This window comes from Hippoglossus hippoglossus, chromosome 8 (genome assembly GCF_009819705.1).
Source record: "Hippoglossus hippoglossus isolate fHipHip1 chromosome 8, fHipHip1.pri, whole genome shotgun sequence".
In the NCBI taxonomy this organism is placed as follows: Eukaryota; Metazoa; Chordata; class Actinopteri; order Pleuronectiformes; family Pleuronectidae; genus Hippoglossus; species Hippoglossus hippoglossus.
In genome coordinates, this window is record NC_047158.1 from 18695282 (window position 1) to 18714487 (window position 19206).

A 19206-nucleotide genomic window follows, 5' to 3' on the forward strand; every position below is an offset into this window, starting at 1 on the left:
TGCGGTGCTCATTTCATTCTCCCATTTGGTAAAGTAAGTAGCTGATTGACCCTGGTGTATATCTCATTTCACATATTTCCCCAAACTCTAAACAGTCTGGCTTAATTTCATTTGGTTCTCCGAGTTACAGAGATTTAATGAGTTTGTAGTTTTCCTCTGGGGGATGTTGTCAGAGGACATTGAATCCTTGTTGTGTTAATTAAAGCTCAGCACAGTGATGTAGATGGAAGGAAGGAAAAAAAGGAATAGCTCGGCCCAAAGTCCCCGTGAGGCGCACTGTCAGGAAAATATAGTTTTCAAGTTAATAACTTGTTTTATGTACTTAGACGGACGCACGTCTCAGGGGTTTATAAGCTCTTTTTTGGGGGTTCCCAGTGGTCAGGAGGAGGAAATGAGGTGGACTGAAATGAACAATGATTTCTTTTTTTTTCTTTCTCCAAATTGCTTCTCGAGAAAACAAATTCGACCTAATGTGACGGTGAACAGTCACTTTGTCAGCAGTTAGGAAGAGAGACAGGAGCTTGTTTGGATACTTGCATCCATCTTCTATTTCTGCACGTGTGTCTCAATGGCAAGAAGAGTTTTCAGTGTTTTCAGCCAATAGATAATAATTCAAGACGACAATTGAATGTCATATATGAACTAGAACAGCCAAGGCTCATGCAAGATCCATAAATTATTTCCTACGTCATATCTCGCTATGTAAAAATAAAAATAAAACCTGGATCTGCCTACGGATCTGGATCCACACCCACATGCCCCGCCCCTTTACAAACTTTCATGGAGATCAGTCGAGAACCAACCAACAAACACAGATGAAACCTAATCTCCTTGGTGGAGGTAAATATCTCGACAGTAAATTAAATATTTTGACAAACGTGCAGATTCCAAGTTATTATCTCAGGAGCTTTGTGAGTTGTTCCCCGTGCTCAGTATGTGCTCCGATGATTTGGGTTTTCATATCTCAGCAGGTCTCCACAGCTGCAGCAAATAATTAACCCACAATTATGCCATCATTATCTTGTGGCTCTCAGAATTTTTTTCGTGTGCAACTGTTTAGAAATTCCAATTAAATCCAAGCATTACAAGCGGCACTAGAATGAGTGGAGACCTCCTGCCCCCTATGAAACCACATTTAAATTTAGTTTGCGCACACACTCATTAATATCAGTCCCCTAAATATGTCAGATATTAAATGTCATAAAGGTTTTCGGGCAATATAAATGAAAGTGAAAGAACAATTCATAGATGTGACCCCTAATTATACAGTAAAAGAGTCAAATAAGGAAAATAGAAATGCTCGTTGCCAAAAAGAAAAGGTCCCTGCACCTACGGGTCCAGGTTAGTGCTCTGCCACAGGACGTCTGAGACTTCAGGGGCTCTGTTGTTTTGAAAAGTGGAATATGTTTCAAATATTTGAACAGGGAGCACTTGATTCATCGCCTCACTTTGAAGGTGATCCCAGATTATCTTCCGGAGAGAGTTGAATCAAGCGCTCCCCCCCCCCCGAGCACTGGCACTTCATATTTGAAACCATGTTCAGGTAATGTCATCTCACACCCTGGTTCAACCTCGTCATTCCCCTTCTTTTGTTTTCCTCCCCGACTTCTCCCCCCCCCCCCCCCCCCGCCCCAATCCATCCATTCTTCTCCATCCCCCCTCCCCTTTCCCGCTCCACCCACCCCTCCCACCCCCTGTACTCCATCCCCTCCCCACCCTCCTCAACAGTGCGGACGGGAAGCTGAGAACTTTGACCGTTTTTTCACGCGCCACCCGCCCGTGCTGACCCCTCCCGACGCGGAAGTGATTGAGAACCTGGACCAGGACGAGTTCCAGGGATTCTCCTTTATCAACACGGTGTTCCCAGCAGCTGCTGTCACCCCCACTGCTGCTGAGAAGGCTTGATTTCAGCTCATGCACAGACACATGGACACACTCACACAAACACACAAAACCATTCCTGTACACACATACACGCTCACATATATACTTACATAATATATCTTAGAAGTTGTTTGTGTTGTCACAATCACCAAGAAGCCACGACCTAAACCCCCCACAACACACAACACACACACACACACACACACACACACACACACGCTTTAACCGACAAACACTCACACATACACTTGTTGTTCACACTGTTGCAACCTGGTTCTACTGGAATGTTTTTGCAGCTATGAAACTAAATGTAGAAATTTGGGTTCTTGTGAAAATTATATCTCAAGAACATCCTGAGGGAATTTGGTACAAATGTTCATTTGGATGCAAGGATGAAGTGGTTAGATTTTTGAGGTCAAAGGTCACGGTGACCTCATAGGTGTCTGGGAACAAAATATATGTCTAATACTGCACTGATTGGCCGAGGCATAAAACCTCAGGCTGGTGATTTACATTTCATGCTTCCACCTGATCAAAATGTTACAATGAGCGGGTTTTATTTTACGCTGAACTTTCTCAAAGAGATTCTTCTACTGCTGAAACCCAGTGTGTATAAAACTGTACATGAAACCCATGAACATCTGAGGTAAATGAGAAGACTCAAGTTTTCAGCCGGTTGTGTTTACGGTGTGAACAAAGTGTTTGTGTGTATTTCACCGAACACAACTCGAATCAGTGTTATGAGATTGACGGCGACCATATAAAAGTTCATTAAATGTCAAATTTACCGTGAGGGACAAAGATGTCTGGGTAATAAAAGCAGCATTGTAAAAATGCATAATTAAAAAGAATAAAATAGACAAAATACACAATAAGAACGACATAGATTTAAACAAGTCATGATTCCTCCCGCAAACACAAATACTCAACTGCATAATTTTACATGTTATATAGTTTCATCTTTAACTTCTTTTTTTCATTCCTGGGCTCTTCCGACGCATTTTGAGTTAGGCCTGTTACTCTGCTCTGCTTTTTATTCAATGTATAACAACAATAATTGTGTCTCTTTATCCTTAACTTAGCTAAAACTGGAATGCTTGACATACTGTGCATGAGTTTCTATATTAGTAAGATATAGTAACAGCCAAAGACTTTGTCTCCCAACCACATTTTAGCATCATCTCTCGGCCCCTCGCTGATCTTCTTCGTTGTTTTTGAAATAAGTATTAAAAGAAAACATTGGGATATAATTTTACCCAAATGAGACAAACAAGGTGAGATCAGAGTTGTGCGACGAAGGACAAATATAAACACAAATATCCGATTGTCTGTTTGTGTGTTTTTCCAAAATCATGATGGTAAAGTGCTGTTGGGAAGTTTGGTCTTTATTCAGGCTCTGAGTTAAATAGAAAATAAAAACTTCTTACTCACATTTTCTGTTATCTAGTATTTTAAGCAATGAGAGACTATAGCGTTAGTTTCTTTGTGTTCAAGCATGATTCCGATACCTGGGCATTTGTTTACCATGTGTGTTTATGTGAGAGCGTCACACTTCCTGTACGTGTCCGTACCACCAGCTCCTTGTGTTTACATCTGTTTGTGTGGTGAATGTCAGCACCCCCGCTGTCTATCTACCAGTGTTACAAAGATCCACTTCACTTCCAAGTGGCTTCAGAGAGATTAGGAGGAAAAACAATAAGAATATGATAAACATCTATATGTGTTTGAGTCAACACAACCACCTCGCCTCAATGGGAAGGAGCGTTTCTAGAGGGAACCTCGGGCAAAAGAATCAAACCATATCAGACGTTCTAGTCTTCAATTAAACCTCTGAAATGATGAAGCTTTTGGCAGAAAGCTTGTGGCTTGAGGGTGTTTCCGACCGTGGTGTCGTTGCAGCTTCCTGTACATAGCTGATCACAGGATATTGTTGCTGTGGACTAACATTATAAGCTGTTCTCAGGGGCTGCCTCTCAGCTCGGGGGCCCCAGACATTTACCTGCTTTGCCTCCCCCACCCCCGCGTTGCAACAGCCCTGACCGCTGGTTTTTATGATGTGAAGGTGAGCTGAGCGTGCCGCCCTACTTTTCTGATTTTGATTTTTAGATCATGTGGGGAAAAAGGATTTGAGCTTCGACTCACGGTGTTGTTTTTTTTTAATCGTAGCTTTCTGCATCCGCAATAAGAGTTTCCATCCTGACCACAGCAGCCGTAAACGTGGACACTGGTTAACACTCGGCTTCTGCAGCAGGAACGTGTCTGCGTTTTGTCTTTTTGTTTTCTTTAGCTAGCAATAATCTCGTTGACAGGGAGGAAGTGACGTATTCGCAACTGGACACACTGTAGGACTGACTCAGGTTATAGGAGTGTAACTGATTCACATACAAAGTCTATGAGGTTATGAAGCATATTCATCTCAGCCAGAGACAGAAGTGCAGCTAAAATTGTGTGAAAGTACCTGATGTCCTTCATATCGTGCTCCTCTTCATCACAGAGGGACATCGGGGGAGGCTTTGAACTTTCAGGTCCACTGGTGTTTATCAGTAGTAGTGGGATGAAGTTTTCTACATGTTTACAGCTGAAGACGTCTGTTTCGGTTATTTCTATGGCACAGTAGGAATTAGAGGTGTTCAGGGGTCAGTTTAGTTCTGAGGACCCAGACTCAGAATGTGCGTCAGACCAGATCCTGCTCAGCTCTCAGATCTGTGTCAGTATGAATCTACTCTGATTTCTCTGACTTTAGATTTGTTCATTGGACCTTATCGTTGTTCTGCACTTACTTGTTCATGAAAAGCATTCGGTGTTGATTCTCTCTCTCTGTGTTTGGGTGAACTACGTGTTGGATCAGGTGCGACTGCGCTCGGGTCACATTGGGGTCAGATCTGTTTTCTTTCTCTCTGGACCTTCTCCTGAGTTTTCCTTTCACGCACGAACAACTCAGCAGGAGATTCTCCGCTCAGACGAGCTCACGAGCTCGCAGTGAATCTTGCGGAGGATCTCCTGCTGTGTTCTCCCTCGAGCTGACGTTCTCCAGATCAGGAGTTTTTACCGTCTGGCTGGCAGGAGAAACTCCGGAGAAAGTCCGGAGCTACTTACTCGTACATCGGCTTCTTTCACTTAAACCCACAACGAAGAATGTCTGTAGATTATCCAGAGTTCAGAGCTTGTCTGAAAGCAAATGAGTCAAACTGACAGGAATGGGAGTCACTATCTCCACTAGTATGAAGCTGACTGTTGTGAAAATAATATATCTACATTATATCTAAATTAAAAAATAAAATAAAGTATTATGATTATTTCACAATAGAAATGTTGGCATTTTTAAAAGAATTTCCCCTTTTTAGCTTTATTACAAAAGCTAAATATGCTCACATATGAATATCTGATAGATAAAGTTCCAGTTTTCCAGACAGATCACTTTCCATCAGCTACAGTTTGGAGTAAAAACACAGATCCATAGATTTCTGCTGTGAATATTTCCACAAGAGTCAAATTGATGTGGATGAGATTGTTCCTGTCTCTGATCTCTAGTCTTAAACTTTAAACTGCGGACGAGTAAACGCAACCGTTGCATTTGAACGACTTGACGACGTACAACTCATTCCTTGTCCATTATATTTGTGTCGGTGTTCATTACAATTAATGTTCCCCCTGTGTTATAAAAAAATACCTATATCTATATACACATAAACCTATAAACTGTGTCAAATGTTGATAGATACATATAATATACACTGTCAGTATTATAAAGAACTAGAGGAATAGAAGTCTTACTCCAGGATTTGTGCTTTTGTCTCTATGACTCCTTCCTGCTGAGGGAGAAGCAAAATGAAATCTGCATGACGACTGTTTTTGTTTGACCTTTTTACTAGTTAGGATTTATATACACTTAACATATTAGGGTGATACATGTTTTCTGTGTCAGCGGGGCTTCGAAACTGTGATGCGAGCCGAAAATAATGAAATATGTAAAAAAGGATAATTGCTTCTCTCAGTGCTTTCCATGTGCCATTTTTTGTTTTCCAGGAAAAAAACAGGTATACCTAAAAAATAAAGGATTTAAAAGATCATTTATGGGATTTTTTGTTTGTTTGTGCTCATCTTCGCACCGTGTATATTTGATTTGCTTCAGGAAGTGACTGCAAGCTTTTTCCACGTCTGTATTTTAGCCCCTTGCTTTTCTTTCACTTCGTTCCCGTCTGACACAAACTGCTGCTGTCCATGGGGTAACTGTGAGTGTCATAGCCAAAGAGAATAAGGAAGGGATAGTGAGAGAGAGGGAGAGAGGGAGGGAGAGCGGCGTGAAGGTGGCGAGGGGAAAGCGAGATTCCAGCGATGGACAGTGACAGTCGAGGAGGTTTTCTGAGCAAATGTGAGGGAGAGAGAGGGAAAAAAAACAGATGACAGGGAAGAGGGAACCAATTCAACAACGGAGGGAGGTGAGAAGGGGGGGGGGGAGAGGTAGTAAGAGGGGACGGCGGTGAAGAAGGGGAGGGAGGGGACGAGGAAGCCAAGCGAGGCTCTGTGAAGCGAGGCAGGCGGCTACGACAGGCTGTGCATATTTCATGGCTGCCACTTATCATAAGAGCCTTTCCCTGATGGGGGAGCGTAGGTCTGATGACTTCAAGGAAATAACATGCAGAACACGGCCTACATACACACACAGCCCTGCTGAGCCACTCAGCCGCTTCACGCCGCCTCTAAAGCTGCTCACAATCAAAATGCGGTTGAGCCGCCGCTCCGGCTGCTGCGGCTCCGACGCGCTGCACATTCACTCTTAACAGGGGTTACTGCATCCTGCACCATTTAAAACCCCTGGTACAGTGTCATGTTTACACGTGTGGACACACACTACATGTGGTTCTGAACCGAGTCGGAGCTGTGGCACAATTTGATGCGAAACAGAATCAACAACACACCAGTTATCCTCTGGGAGTCTGAACGTAGAAACTGGTTTAGGTTCAGTTTCGCTGGGCGGGAAGAGGAAAATGATGCTGAGGCTCAACTTGGAAGAAGTTAGTCAAACAGGTAGAAGCGACATTTTATTTTTACATTTGGATATGAACTGAAGGCTTTTGACCACATGAGCACGTCCGAGATCCCACAAGTAATTACAATGGTTTTTAAACGGAATTTAACTTTGGTTAAAGCGACTCAACCTATGTTATATATTTAGTTGACCTGTGTACCCACATTATCCAAAACACTTTTCAAACCCCAAAACAATCTCCTATTGCAACGGGACGTTTCATTTTAGTCGCCTTTAAATTGCGACTTCACATCTTGACTCGTGACTTTGTCGGCTGAATTTTCCTTCAACTCATAACATATTATGATAGTTCTTTGCCGTTTGCTGCTATAGCAGTTTAATACATTCCATCATTTGTGAACACGAGTTCCATCAGGTAGATTTCCATCTATAGTGAAGACTACAACTCCCATGATCCCACGCTGCTTCACGATGTCATCAAACTACAGTTTTTAATTATCGTTATGATTGTGAGACCCCTAGTGGCCGAAGTGACATTACATACATGTTTAACAGCCTTCCTGTTTAAAGAAACTGTAAAATGTCCAAGGAAACTGAGCGATAGTCAAACGTTACATGTAATGAGCATGTAATAGCTCCTGTTAACTACAGTGTAGCTGCACTTATACTAACTGGAAATGTGAGCTAATTAACCAGCTAGCCAGACTAGCAGGTTAAACTGAGAGCTTCCAGAATCAGTCCTGTCAGCTGATTTCCCACCGACCCCTGCAAATGTCCCAGAGTCCGATTCATCTCGACCTTTAGTGCAGAACCAAATTCAATGAAGTACATTTCCATGGCAACAAATTCCCACCGCTTGATAATTTATTAGCTTCACGTGGCTTCGTGCACAACCTGAACGACGTCCTGCAGCTTTGAAGACGCACGCCACGCCCCCTGTATGTTAACTGCATGCTCGCAATGAGGTGCAGCCCGTAGTCGACGCAACTTTATTCCTACAGCAATTCAGACTCCTGTGTAACAGTAAGTTCCGGCACATAAGCTGTGTAAAGTTTGTATTGGAGTAGATGTAATAGCCAGTGTACACAGTAAGCCGCGGCAGTGCTGGAGTGCGTGTGATAATTAATTCCAAATGTTGCGGCCCCCAAATTAAAGCCAGTGGCTTCAGCACAAAGCAGCCTGCGCTTATCAGTCCAAAACAGGTCAGCGTTCGATACCGCCTTTCATTCACCCTCCTCTCCTCATCACCTCCCCTTTCCTCTGTGCCTCCCACTCTTCCGCATCCTCAGCTCGCATCGTCTCTCCTCCCGCTAATCCTCTCGTTACTGAAAAGAGATGGGGCGAGAGAGGCAGAGACTAAATTAAGGACTCAGAGTCATGTTTCTCTATTAAAACCACCGCCTCTGGAACACAGTGATGTGAAAAATAATTGTGTGTTTGCCCCGATGCTACTGTTAATTCTGAGCTTCTGATCTATACCAAGGGCCACTGATATTTATCTCACTCGCTGTCCTTTACTGCATCTCTCCTCGCTTCTTTTTTTCCCCTCTCCATATCTCTGTCTCTCTGCCTCACAGCATTAACCGCAATTGAAGCGCGCTGAGATGGAACACATTATGAGCCGGCCTACATGGCTGGCAGCTGTGTGTTTGTGTGTGTGTGTGTGTTTGTGTGACCTCAAATGTGCATGTTTGGTAAATAACTGCGTGCTGTGCACATGGGAGTTTTCTTTCTTTGTCATATGTTGAATGACATTTAGTTTGAAAGTAAATCAATCCTTAAAGATTGCTGACATATAAGATTTCACAGAATATTCCTTCAGGACACGATCGCTATGCTGAATCCAGACTTATAGATTCTAAACCTGTTCTAAGTGCTTCTGGTTTAAATAAAACTAAATCTAAAAAGTTGATTAAAAAATGGAACCACACCACATGCACATGAGTGTGGTAGCAGCCAGGAGTGCAGGCCTCCCTTGAGAGGAAGCACCCTGGTGGATATCATGCCCAGGAACGTGAGGTGGATCTGGGCCAGCTGTGGCAGGTGTGTACCTGTGGATGGAGACGGCTCCTCCGAGGCCGCGGGAGAGTCGGCAGAAGGTAGGAGATGCGACATTTGTTTGTGGTGCCTGTGATCTTCAAAGCTCTCCTGTCCCTCGCTGTCTCTCTCTCGTTGATGTGTCTGACCCCACCCGCTCCTCCTCCTCCTCCTCTTCCTCGCTCATGAACGGGAACTCTTGCGATGTACGAGCGTGTAATCGTCTCTCTACCTTCAGAAGTGTTGGAGTAAAATAATGACATCGACTTTGATTCTACTCTTCTTTACACCTGTCCCTTTTTCTTTCTTTGTCTTTTTGTTTCCTCCTCTTCCTCGTGCTGTGAGTCGGACCGTGGCTTCAGCTATCTGTGTTGTTCCAGATGTTGTGATGCTCAGACTCTTGACTTTGTGGATGTCTTCGGCAAATCTCTGGCTTCCCTCGCTGTCTTTTTTACATAAAATATTTATGGTTGTGGATTTTCTGAGATTGCCCCTTGTGTGGGTTTCTCTGTGGCCGCTGCTTAGTGATGTGCATATTTACTGTCTGTGGCCAGCTTCTGTTCTCCCACTGTCCCTCTCTGAGTCCATCTGTCCATCTGTCCATGTCCACTGATCGGACCAACTCTCACTAACACTGAATTGAGTCTTAATAATCTTCCTGCGCTCACATGTCCAGTGTTGGTGAATGATCATGTGTTACTCATTTTCAGGTGGGTTCGTTTGGACGGACAGTTTGTGTGTGTGTGTGTGTGTGTGTGTGTGTGTGTGTGTGTGTGTGTGTGTGTGTGTGTGTGTGTGTGTGTGTGTGTGTGTGTGTGACAGCCGCTAAGTTGCCCCTCCCCCTCTCACTAACATACACTCCTCCATCTTCAACACGCCGTCCGCTCTTTTCTTTACTCCGTCCATACACCAACTGAGCCAAGCGGTGCATTAATGATGCCAGGCCCCAGAGAAACCCTCTGCTAACACACACACACACACACACACACACACAGTGGCCCTCACCCCCTACACAAAGTCGCAGTTGGCTGCACTTCAGGCTCCCAGGTCTCTTTCCTCTGTTGATTTACAGTATGTGTCACTTTCTCTCACTCTCCTGTGCACCTCCCTCAATCAAACTGTATTGTTACTTTGATCGTTTTCTGCTCGATCTCTCTCACTCGCCTCTGTCTCTCCTCTTACTCTTGCTGGTGTGACTCTGTTGATATTAACAAATCAGTATGACATGAAGACAGACCAGTGGTCAGGACAGTCTGCACCACTGTGTTTTAAATTCAGCAGATCTACACCAACGTCTTCTCTTTTCAGGTCAAAGAGTTTCTTTGGTTGCTGTCACAGTGAAAAAGGAAAAGCTCATTGTTGAGCTATAGAAGTTTAGATTCCTGCACCTCACAGATCTGGTTTTATGAAGATTACAAGATTTAACAATCCCCCTTTAAATCAAGCTGCACCACATTTCACACACTCAGAGATATCAGTCCCCTGAATATGCCTGATTCTTTTAATCAAGATCCATTAATGTTTCCCTGGGAAATTAGTTAAAAAGTGACAAAACACCCTGCAAGGTTAAAGGAAGAGATCTGGATCCTTCCCTGATCCATAATCAATCAATAAATATATCACATTTTATTTGAATAGACCATATTCACAAATTACAATTTGTCTCAAAGGGTTTAACGAGGGGCGACATCATCTGTTCCCCTATTAATGGAAGGAAGAAAGTGTAGAATCCTCAGAGAGCCACATGTGAGGGATCCCTCTCTCTGTCCTGTAGTTTTCCATAAATAAACAAACATAAAACCAAGATAGAAACAGACTGGACTAAAAAACACACACCTCTGTGGCGGATGTAAAAATGTCTTTGGCTGATGTGACTGAGTTTGGATGTTCAGGTGAGAAGTAAAGTGAAGAAACACAAAATGTCTTTTCATCGGCAATAGAAAATAAGTAGCCAAAAGAATGAAAGGGTGGTTTTATTAAAGGAATAGTTTCACAGTTTTGGAATTAAAATGATGTTGCTGTTATAACTGTCGAACAGTAATATTTTCTCCTCACTTCCCGTCCATTCCATCTCCTCCTTCTCCATTGGTATCTCCCTCTCTTCCATCTCTCCCTCTCTTCCATCTCTCCCTCTCTTCCATCTCTCCCTCTCTTCCATCTCTCTCTCTCTCTCTCTCTCTCTCCCTCTCTCTCTCTCTCCCTCTCTTCCATCTCTCTCTCCCATCGTCCCCTCTCCACCCGCAGAAGAACCGCAAGGACGCCTGCAACTTCGACAAGGAGTTCACCAAGATGCCCACCGACCTGACGCCCACGGACAAGCTGGTCATCATGAACCTGGACCAGGACGACTTCCTCGGCTTCTCCTACACCAACCCTGAATATGTGTCTCCTGCAAATTAACGCACGCTGCGTCACACTGACGCACTGGTAGAGCAGATAAGATAGGCCAACATAGCACTGCAATTATTGTGTGTGTTCACTAAATGTATGCGTTCCTTTTTTAGGCCTCATCTGTGTTCGTCCAATAGCAAGAGAACTGTATCACAACACTAAATGTACAGAAACATTCAAAGATTTGGAAGCATTGTATCAAAAAGAGTCCAAGTTGTCACACGTTTGGACAAACGCTAGTGTGACATGAAAGATTGATGGAAAGATGTAATTTCCATGTCCTCAGATCCGTCTGTGGTTCAGGCAACAAAAGCACTTAGGGGTGAATGTGAGGTTCTGTTTGAATGTACGTTAACATCACTAAAAAACCAAACCACTAGCTTTGACTAACGTTAACCAAACCATGTGAGTTCCAAAACAAGTTTCTGTCGTCAGTACAATCAGATGAACCCGGTTCGAATCCCGGTTCGGCTGGAGTCCCCCTCCCCCCCACACCCCTGTTAATTCTCTGTTAATAATTCACAAATATATTCAGTATCAACATATTTGCAACTTGACAAATGCATAAATTTACAACATATCCATGTTACGTTAGGAGAAAAGGTAATTGTGATGTAATCTGGTCCGTATATGTTTAGTTTGCTGCAGCTTAGTTGTATTTAAACATCATTTCTAGGTCGTCTGTAGTTTCTCTGCTCGTTGAGTTGCATTTTTATGACGGGCAAACCTGATCATTTCCTTATTTCCAAGAATCCTGTACATGTTTGACAAAAAACAAATCTGAAGGAAGACAAGCTGCAGTCCTGAGATCATCGTCTCACTAAGGTTTAACAAAACAAACAGGAAATCTACTGAATATTTAGATTAAAATTATTTTTGTGTCATGACAACTTAAAAGATAATAACTTCCTGAAGCTACAGACAGAGCTTCTGCTTCTGTGGAGTCTGTTGTCGCACCTGCAGCACGAGGAGCGTCGTTCTCTAGTTAAATCTGTGTCCGGACCATCGTCCAACATGTGCTCTGTCATGAGTTTCACTGAGAGCACAGACTCAGAATGAGCGTCTGACACTGGGCCACCACAGAGGAATATGCCTAACGAGCAAACTTCACAGACTGTCAAATCTTTTTCATCCTTCTTTTGGCTCCTGCCTCCTCTCCCCCCCCCCCCCCATCCCCATCCCGCTGTTGTCCTTTTATTTTATTTTTTTTTAGTTTGGGCTCTAATCCATAGTTCTGACGAGGCCTCACCGGGAGCGTGACGCCGTGTCACTGGGGTTGCAGATGCAGCAGTCACCAGTGGAACATGCACACGTACACACGTGCACACACACACAGTGAGTGGGGACCCGCTCTGACAACCTCCGAGTGAGCGATTTCACAAACAGCAATAATAAGAACAGCAATGCAGCTTTTCTCAACTCTTTATTTTGCACCTCCTTCCCCTAATCCGTCTGTGTGAGTGTATGTACGTGCATACATATATGTGCATGTACCGTCCATATGTTAGGAGGAGTGTGTGTGTGTGCGTGTGTGTGTGATAAAGCCAATTATTCCAAATTCAGCTCAAATTCAGCAAATCTGCCTTCCAGCTTCAAACCACATTACATTGGCTATAATGCCAACTAGCGTCATGTACTGTGCGCGCACACACACACACACACACACACACACACTCAGCAATACAGTCCAATCCATGACTGAGGGTTGGAATTATTAGGTGAAGCGTAACAAGGCGGACAATGACTGTGAAACGTTGGCTCCTGGAGGCACACAAGACATATACTGTAGGTCCATTACACAGGCCTAGATTTCCTCCTCCCTTCTTTAATCTGCTCAAACTGTCCCTTCATGCACACTATATACAGCACATATGCATATATATTGTACATAGTTATAAATAAACATACACAAACACACACAGAGAACAGAGAAGAACTCTTTCACCTTTTGGAAGTGTATCTGGATCTGACTCTGCCGTCCTGTTCACTTCTCATTGAATGGGTGTAGTTGTGTTGTGTTTGTCGCGCTCAAACACCGACTTGTAGATATTGTTCAGGTTAAGGGTGTAAATACGTCCTATGCTAATCGCTGCCTACTCTAAACATCTGCTGTTGGGAATCACCGGCCCTGAAGCATTTAATAGCACTTGACAGCTGTGTCTACCTGTGTGTGTGCGTGTGTGTGTGTGTGTGGCTGAGCGAATGAACGAGTGTGTAACTGTATCTGCATGTGCTGTAATCCAGATATGTAAAGTACTGTGCAGATTAATATAAGAAATCTGTCAGAAGCCAACAGTCTCTCTGTATGTATCAGTGGTGGAGGAAGTACTCCAACATTTTACTTGAGTAAAAGTACAAATACAACGACAAAAATGTATTCAAGTAAAAGCAAAAGTACCAAATTTACTTTTCCTACTTGGGTAAAACAAAGCAAGTACATGTTTTTATATATACTTTAAGTATTAAAAGTAGAAGTACTTTACGAGTGTACTACATCATCAACTGAGTCTTGGTGATGTGGTATTTTAAGTTGAGAGACATGAATATTGTACTTTAGTACGGTAACGAGGTAAATGTACTTTTTCTCGCCCCACCACTGGAACGTCCCTCGGACTCGACAGCTCTGACTTGAGAGAGTTAACATGAAACGAAACACTTCATCAGGAACTCATACAAAGAAGTTTTCCATGTGACGCTCCACTCTCCGTGTTTCAGGAAGCGACGTGTTCGATGTTTAAAACTCCACATCAGGACTGTAAGGAATTATAACTATGCATGCATGTGATGATCTCTTTCTTTCTCTCTCATATCTTCTTCCATGCGATATGGATTTATCCTATATTTAATGTTGATCGATGGGCCGATGTGTGATAATAACTTTTCTTTAGGCATTTATAGGGTTTATGATAAAGGTTTGTCTCGCGTCATTGTGACCTATTGATGAAATATATCTGAAAAGGACCGTGTTCTGCTTCATCTGTACAAATATAAATATTTTTCAAGTCTCCAGTCTTCCATTTCCATGTTTGCTTTTATACACAGAGGAACTGATGTGTTTAGGGGTAACATTGATATTAATATTAATATTAATAAATGTATGAGTTGCAATAGAAAAGTAGAAGATGACTGAACTATAATTGACATTTTGCGTTTAAAGAAACACTTTGACCCTCCACCATTCATTCAGCTGTACAGGCTCTGCAGGCCTCTCCTCCTTTCCCTCCTTTCTTTACGTCCGACCTTTTACTTGATCTCACCTTTCCATCTGTTATTTTATTATTTTCTTCTGACCTTTCCCCTTCCTTCCTTCCTTCCTTCCTCCACTTCCACTCAGCTTCCCTGTTGTCTTATCCTTTACCCCTCTCCTCTCTTGCATTTTTATTCTTCTATCATTCTTTTTTGTTATCAATTTTAAATATTACAGAACCATTTTCCTCCTACTTGTATTTACTCCTGTTCCTTTCTTTTCCTTTGTAATCCTCACTTTATCATTCTGCTTGACACTGTAATATGACGTGCTATTACTGGGTTAGAATTAAAAACAATTGGTCGGCTGCCTTGAATTTGTTCCTGCTTTGATTTCAGCTGAGCTTACATGCGAAAAACAACGCGTATAGTATAGTTTACTGTGTGCAGACGCCAGTGAGGATTCTGCAGCGGGAGAGTTATAATGTGTTCTGTAGATAGTTTATTAATAAGAAAATGTGTATTGTGTTGTTTTCGATCGTAGAATAATAAATCATGTTGAAAGAGCATATTGCCTTGTTTCAGTTCACTGATTAATGTGGATGTTGGTGTGGAAAAGATTCTTTCTACAACTTTAATACACTTTTGTTCCATCGTGTTCTTGTAAATTCACCCATGTGTGGGTACTGCTACTAGTATTAACTTTAACTAGTGTCCAAGCAGTTTAGAGTGAGGCAGAAGATAGAAAATACACCTCCATCCAAACTCCTCTATCATCAGGTACCGCTCTCACTACAGCCCCGTGTGCACACCACTTCATGTTCAGAGATCAGACGTGCCTAGTTACAGTTGCTAAGCTGTAAATGGATAATCGCCGTCCGGGGTTGGGGTTCGGCGAACAGTTAGTTAGATGTCTTATCGGTGGTTGCCATGTTTAGGGGGCTTCACACTGATTCTTTGGGAGACTAGTTGGCTGCTGGTGTGGATAGGGGGGGGGGGTTGAAGTGAACGACAGCAGGGCACTGCAGCACACTGGAGAGAGAGAGAGAGAGAGATGAAAAAGGGAAAGTGACAAAAGAAAAAGAATCTCTTATTTATTTCATTCAGTGGATCTTAAAAAACGCTCAAGAGGGGAGCATGACTGAGGAGCTTATTGGATTTATTTCACCCTATCTCTCTCTCTCTCTCTCTCTCTCTCTCTCTCTCTCTCTCTCTCGCTGCCCTACACACATTTTCATTAGACAAGCATATTAGACACACTTTCACACCATCAGACATGTGCTCTCACAATTAAGATACATCTGTGTGTGTGAGTCTCTGACTTCCTCTCCCTCCTCATCAATCAATCTCACTGTCAGTCAATCAGTGGTCGACGCACACACACACATTCACTCTCTCTCTCTTTCACGCACACTGACCTCATGTCTCCCTCAGTGTGTCCTCGCATTTTGCAGCCTTGTACAAACACACACTGCTGCTTCACTACAACTGTAACAACAGACACAGATCACGTCTGCGCTCCGTCCATCTTTATCAATACAACTACAGCCGCTTGTTGTTTGGACAAAACACTAAATTAAGAAAGGGGCAGCTCACATAGACGGGAAAGATGGACGACACTTTCTCCCACCATCCAGAGATGAAGCCAAAATATCCCGGATACGAACGCTGCCATCTTGCACGTAAGAATAATTAACCCTTCAACATATACAAGTGGGGAAACAACCACCTAAAATAGGAAAAAATCGCTTGATGTATTTTTTGACATGCCAAGTCACATCCACTAACATGGAGAAGGCAGGATTCATGGCCTATACTGCAGCCAGCCACCAGGTGGTGATCGAGTCGCTTTGGCTTCACTTTTGGTGAGCACTCATGTCGACCGTCTATTGTAGCTATAGCATGAGCAGAGATAACCACGATGGCTGAAAGAGCGCCACCTACAGAAGCTTAGATATAAATATAATCAGTTTTCTGTTGTCAAATGAGATAACACACACACACACGCACACTCAAACACACTGGAACAATTCTCACACACACTTCTTCATAGACCTTTTTCTGTATTTGTGGATGTTGTCTAAGTAATAAATCAGAGTTTTGAAGTATTAGCATCTCGCCAGAATCCTGCCACATCACCATATGTCCTCTCTCTGCCCTGGAGTCATTCCCATCTGGTGAAACCCACTCGAACACAGAAACAAACACAGATGCACATAGACAATCGTAACGTGCACAGAGAAGAGCATCCTCATGCACATGTAATTCTAACAAATGCACAGAGATATAAAACACCATAACACAAGCACAGTTTTTACAACAGGGCTGATTGGTTTATCTGATAGGTTACACATGTTACCCCCCCCCCCCCCCCCCCGACTGTATCCAGCAGTATATCTGTCCTGTCATTCATCTTGCCACTCCTCCTCTTCCCCCCAAACCGTTTATCTTTCACTGAATTATTTCTGCGTGGTTTTTTGGTTTCCTTTAACTTCTTCCTCTTGTCTTGCCTCCCTTCCTCTTCCTCCTCCTCCTCCTCCTCCTCCCAGTCTCTGAGCACTGGCCAGAGGCATGAGAAGGTTCCAGCTCACTGAGCAGAAACCCTGCAGTCCTCCTCCTCCTCACTTCAAGAACCAGCCCCCATCTTCCTCCCTTCAATCTCCTATTGTGCTGCCCCACAACTGTCAGAGGAGAGAGGGAAGGAAAAGGATAGTCAGAAAGAGGAGGGGCAAACACAAAACACTTTAATGATTTTTAAACTGCATCTCCCATGATGCTTTTTTCCACTGGGATCAGCGACCCCTCTCCACCCCTGCTGCCTAGCAACACCAGGCCCATAAGCCAAATGGTATTTAGACTATTGATAAACTTCAATACTGTATCTTTCAGAAAAGTTGCTGTCAGCCGCTGACACGATGGAAACGAGAGAGACAGAAAAATTTTTATAGAAACCAATGTTGCCGTGAAACTTGAAAGTGCTTAAATGGGTGTTCACTCGAACTTGCGCCACCTACTGCCAAGAAATGTAACAGCAGCAACAGTTTTGCACCATCTACAGGCACAAAAGCTGCTGCAGTTCTCACACGTCTGCCACCTACAGGCAACAAGTGTCACAGCTGCTCTGTGTGACGGTGGGAGCCCTTCACTTTCATTAATATTAACGGTTAAATTATTTTCTCTCTCTCTCTCTCTCTCTCTCTCGTTTCCTAGAAGTGATAACAGCAAATATGTTCTGAGAGATGTGTAACACAGCTGAGATATTTCAACAACTGCTTCCCTCGACAAAAGTCAAAACCAAACCCCAACAACATTTTGAATAGATCACTATGTAATTTGTCTCTGATGTTTCCACACAATTATGTTTTCTTCAGAAGATATTTGGTAAAACTAATTATTATGGTATAAATATACTTTCTTGGAGATATGCACATAGCAGCCATGCATCGCTGCATCGCTTTTCCTTCCTCCTGTCACTCAGTCTCTTCCTTCTCTTCGCCTCAATCCAGTGCTTTCTTCTTCTCCCTTTCCACCACATCCTTCTATCTTCCCTCTGTCTTCTTCCATCTGTCCATCCTCATATGTTGCCTCCATCCTTTCCCACTCCTCACCCTCTCCTCCCTCCTCGCTGCACTCGTCCACTCACCCTCTCCCACCACAGTGTCTCTTACCTTTTTCTTCCCCTCTTTTTCCTCCCTCCTCTCGTCATGTGCTGTCACTCCTCGTCCCTCTTTTCTCCGGTATCCCTCCCTCCCTCCTGTCTCTCACCAGAGGTGAAATGCTGTACTCTTCCTGAAGTCATTTCTATGTTAATGAGTTTCCTTGTGAGATAACGCAGGCAGCGAGGGCCTCGGACACACACACACACACTGGCAGAGCAAGTGAGAAGGATGATAGGACCCGTCACTGCGCTCTGTTGATCTGTTCATGCATTTATTTATCTGTAATCCCTCTTTCTCCCACTCTCTTCACTTTTCTTTCTCCATATTTGTTTACGGTAGCTTTAATTCCCGTGTTTCCTCCTCTGTTTATTTCATAGTCACTACAACAACCCTCCATTCCATCAGCCAGTCACTCACACAGTCAATTCATCAGTCACTTAATTAATGTGGAATGGCACTTAGGTACTGACATACTGACATCTACAGATCATCTTAAAACACTGTACTAACATTAAATACTCATGTGTCTGTCTTTTGTCAGCTATATGTGTGTGAGTGTTCATTCATAAATAAACATGCTACCAGTAAATAAACACATTCAAATAACAATTAGAGAGTGAGGGTACGTTTCTTTATTCCTCCCTGCAGTCCTGTCCTCCTGTCATTGGTCTCCAGTGGAGAGGACAGGCTTCACTTCATAGCTTAAACAATACAATGAGCTTTAAAACACACACACACACCTCATAAAGACATTTACACATGCTTATATGTGCACACATTTGCACATGAGAGCATCACGTGAACATCGACATAAACACATACAAATGCCTGCAGTACATAGGCTGAACACGTACTCGTGCACACACACACACACACACACACACACACACACACACACACACACACACACACATGCACGCGTTCTTCTTCAGTGTGTGGAGTGAACTGTGAAGCTCAGACCGCCTTGTGTGGAAGCCTCGCTGGAGTGGAATCATTAAAAACGGTCCGTGGCTCTTTAAGTGGCGTCTCTGCTTCTCTCCCGGGCGCGATTCTTCATGC

The 19206-nt window shown here is 43.3% G+C and overlaps 1 protein-coding gene across 3 annotated transcripts in view; it reads left to right on the forward strand.

Moving 5' to 3' along the window:
* The window catches only part of LOC117765891 (protein kinase C beta type-like), a 72454-nt gene extending 57397 nt beyond the window's left edge, over positions 1–15057 (forward strand). Inside the window, exons 17-18 of one of the 3 annotated variants that reach the window (XR_004614639.1) lie at positions 1729–2003; positions 2207–5417. Coding sequence is in view for 2 of the 3 variants with exons in the window: in XM_034592477.1 (XP_034448368.1) it covers positions 1729–1905 (177 nt within the window). In the remaining variant the exon portion in view is untranslated. Of the gene's footprint in view, positions 1–1728; positions 5418–11155 lie in introns of those variants that run through there. The other 2 variants (XM_034592478.1, XM_034592477.1) reach the window with 2 other exon arrangements.
* Positions 15058–19206: the final 4149 nt, after the last annotated feature.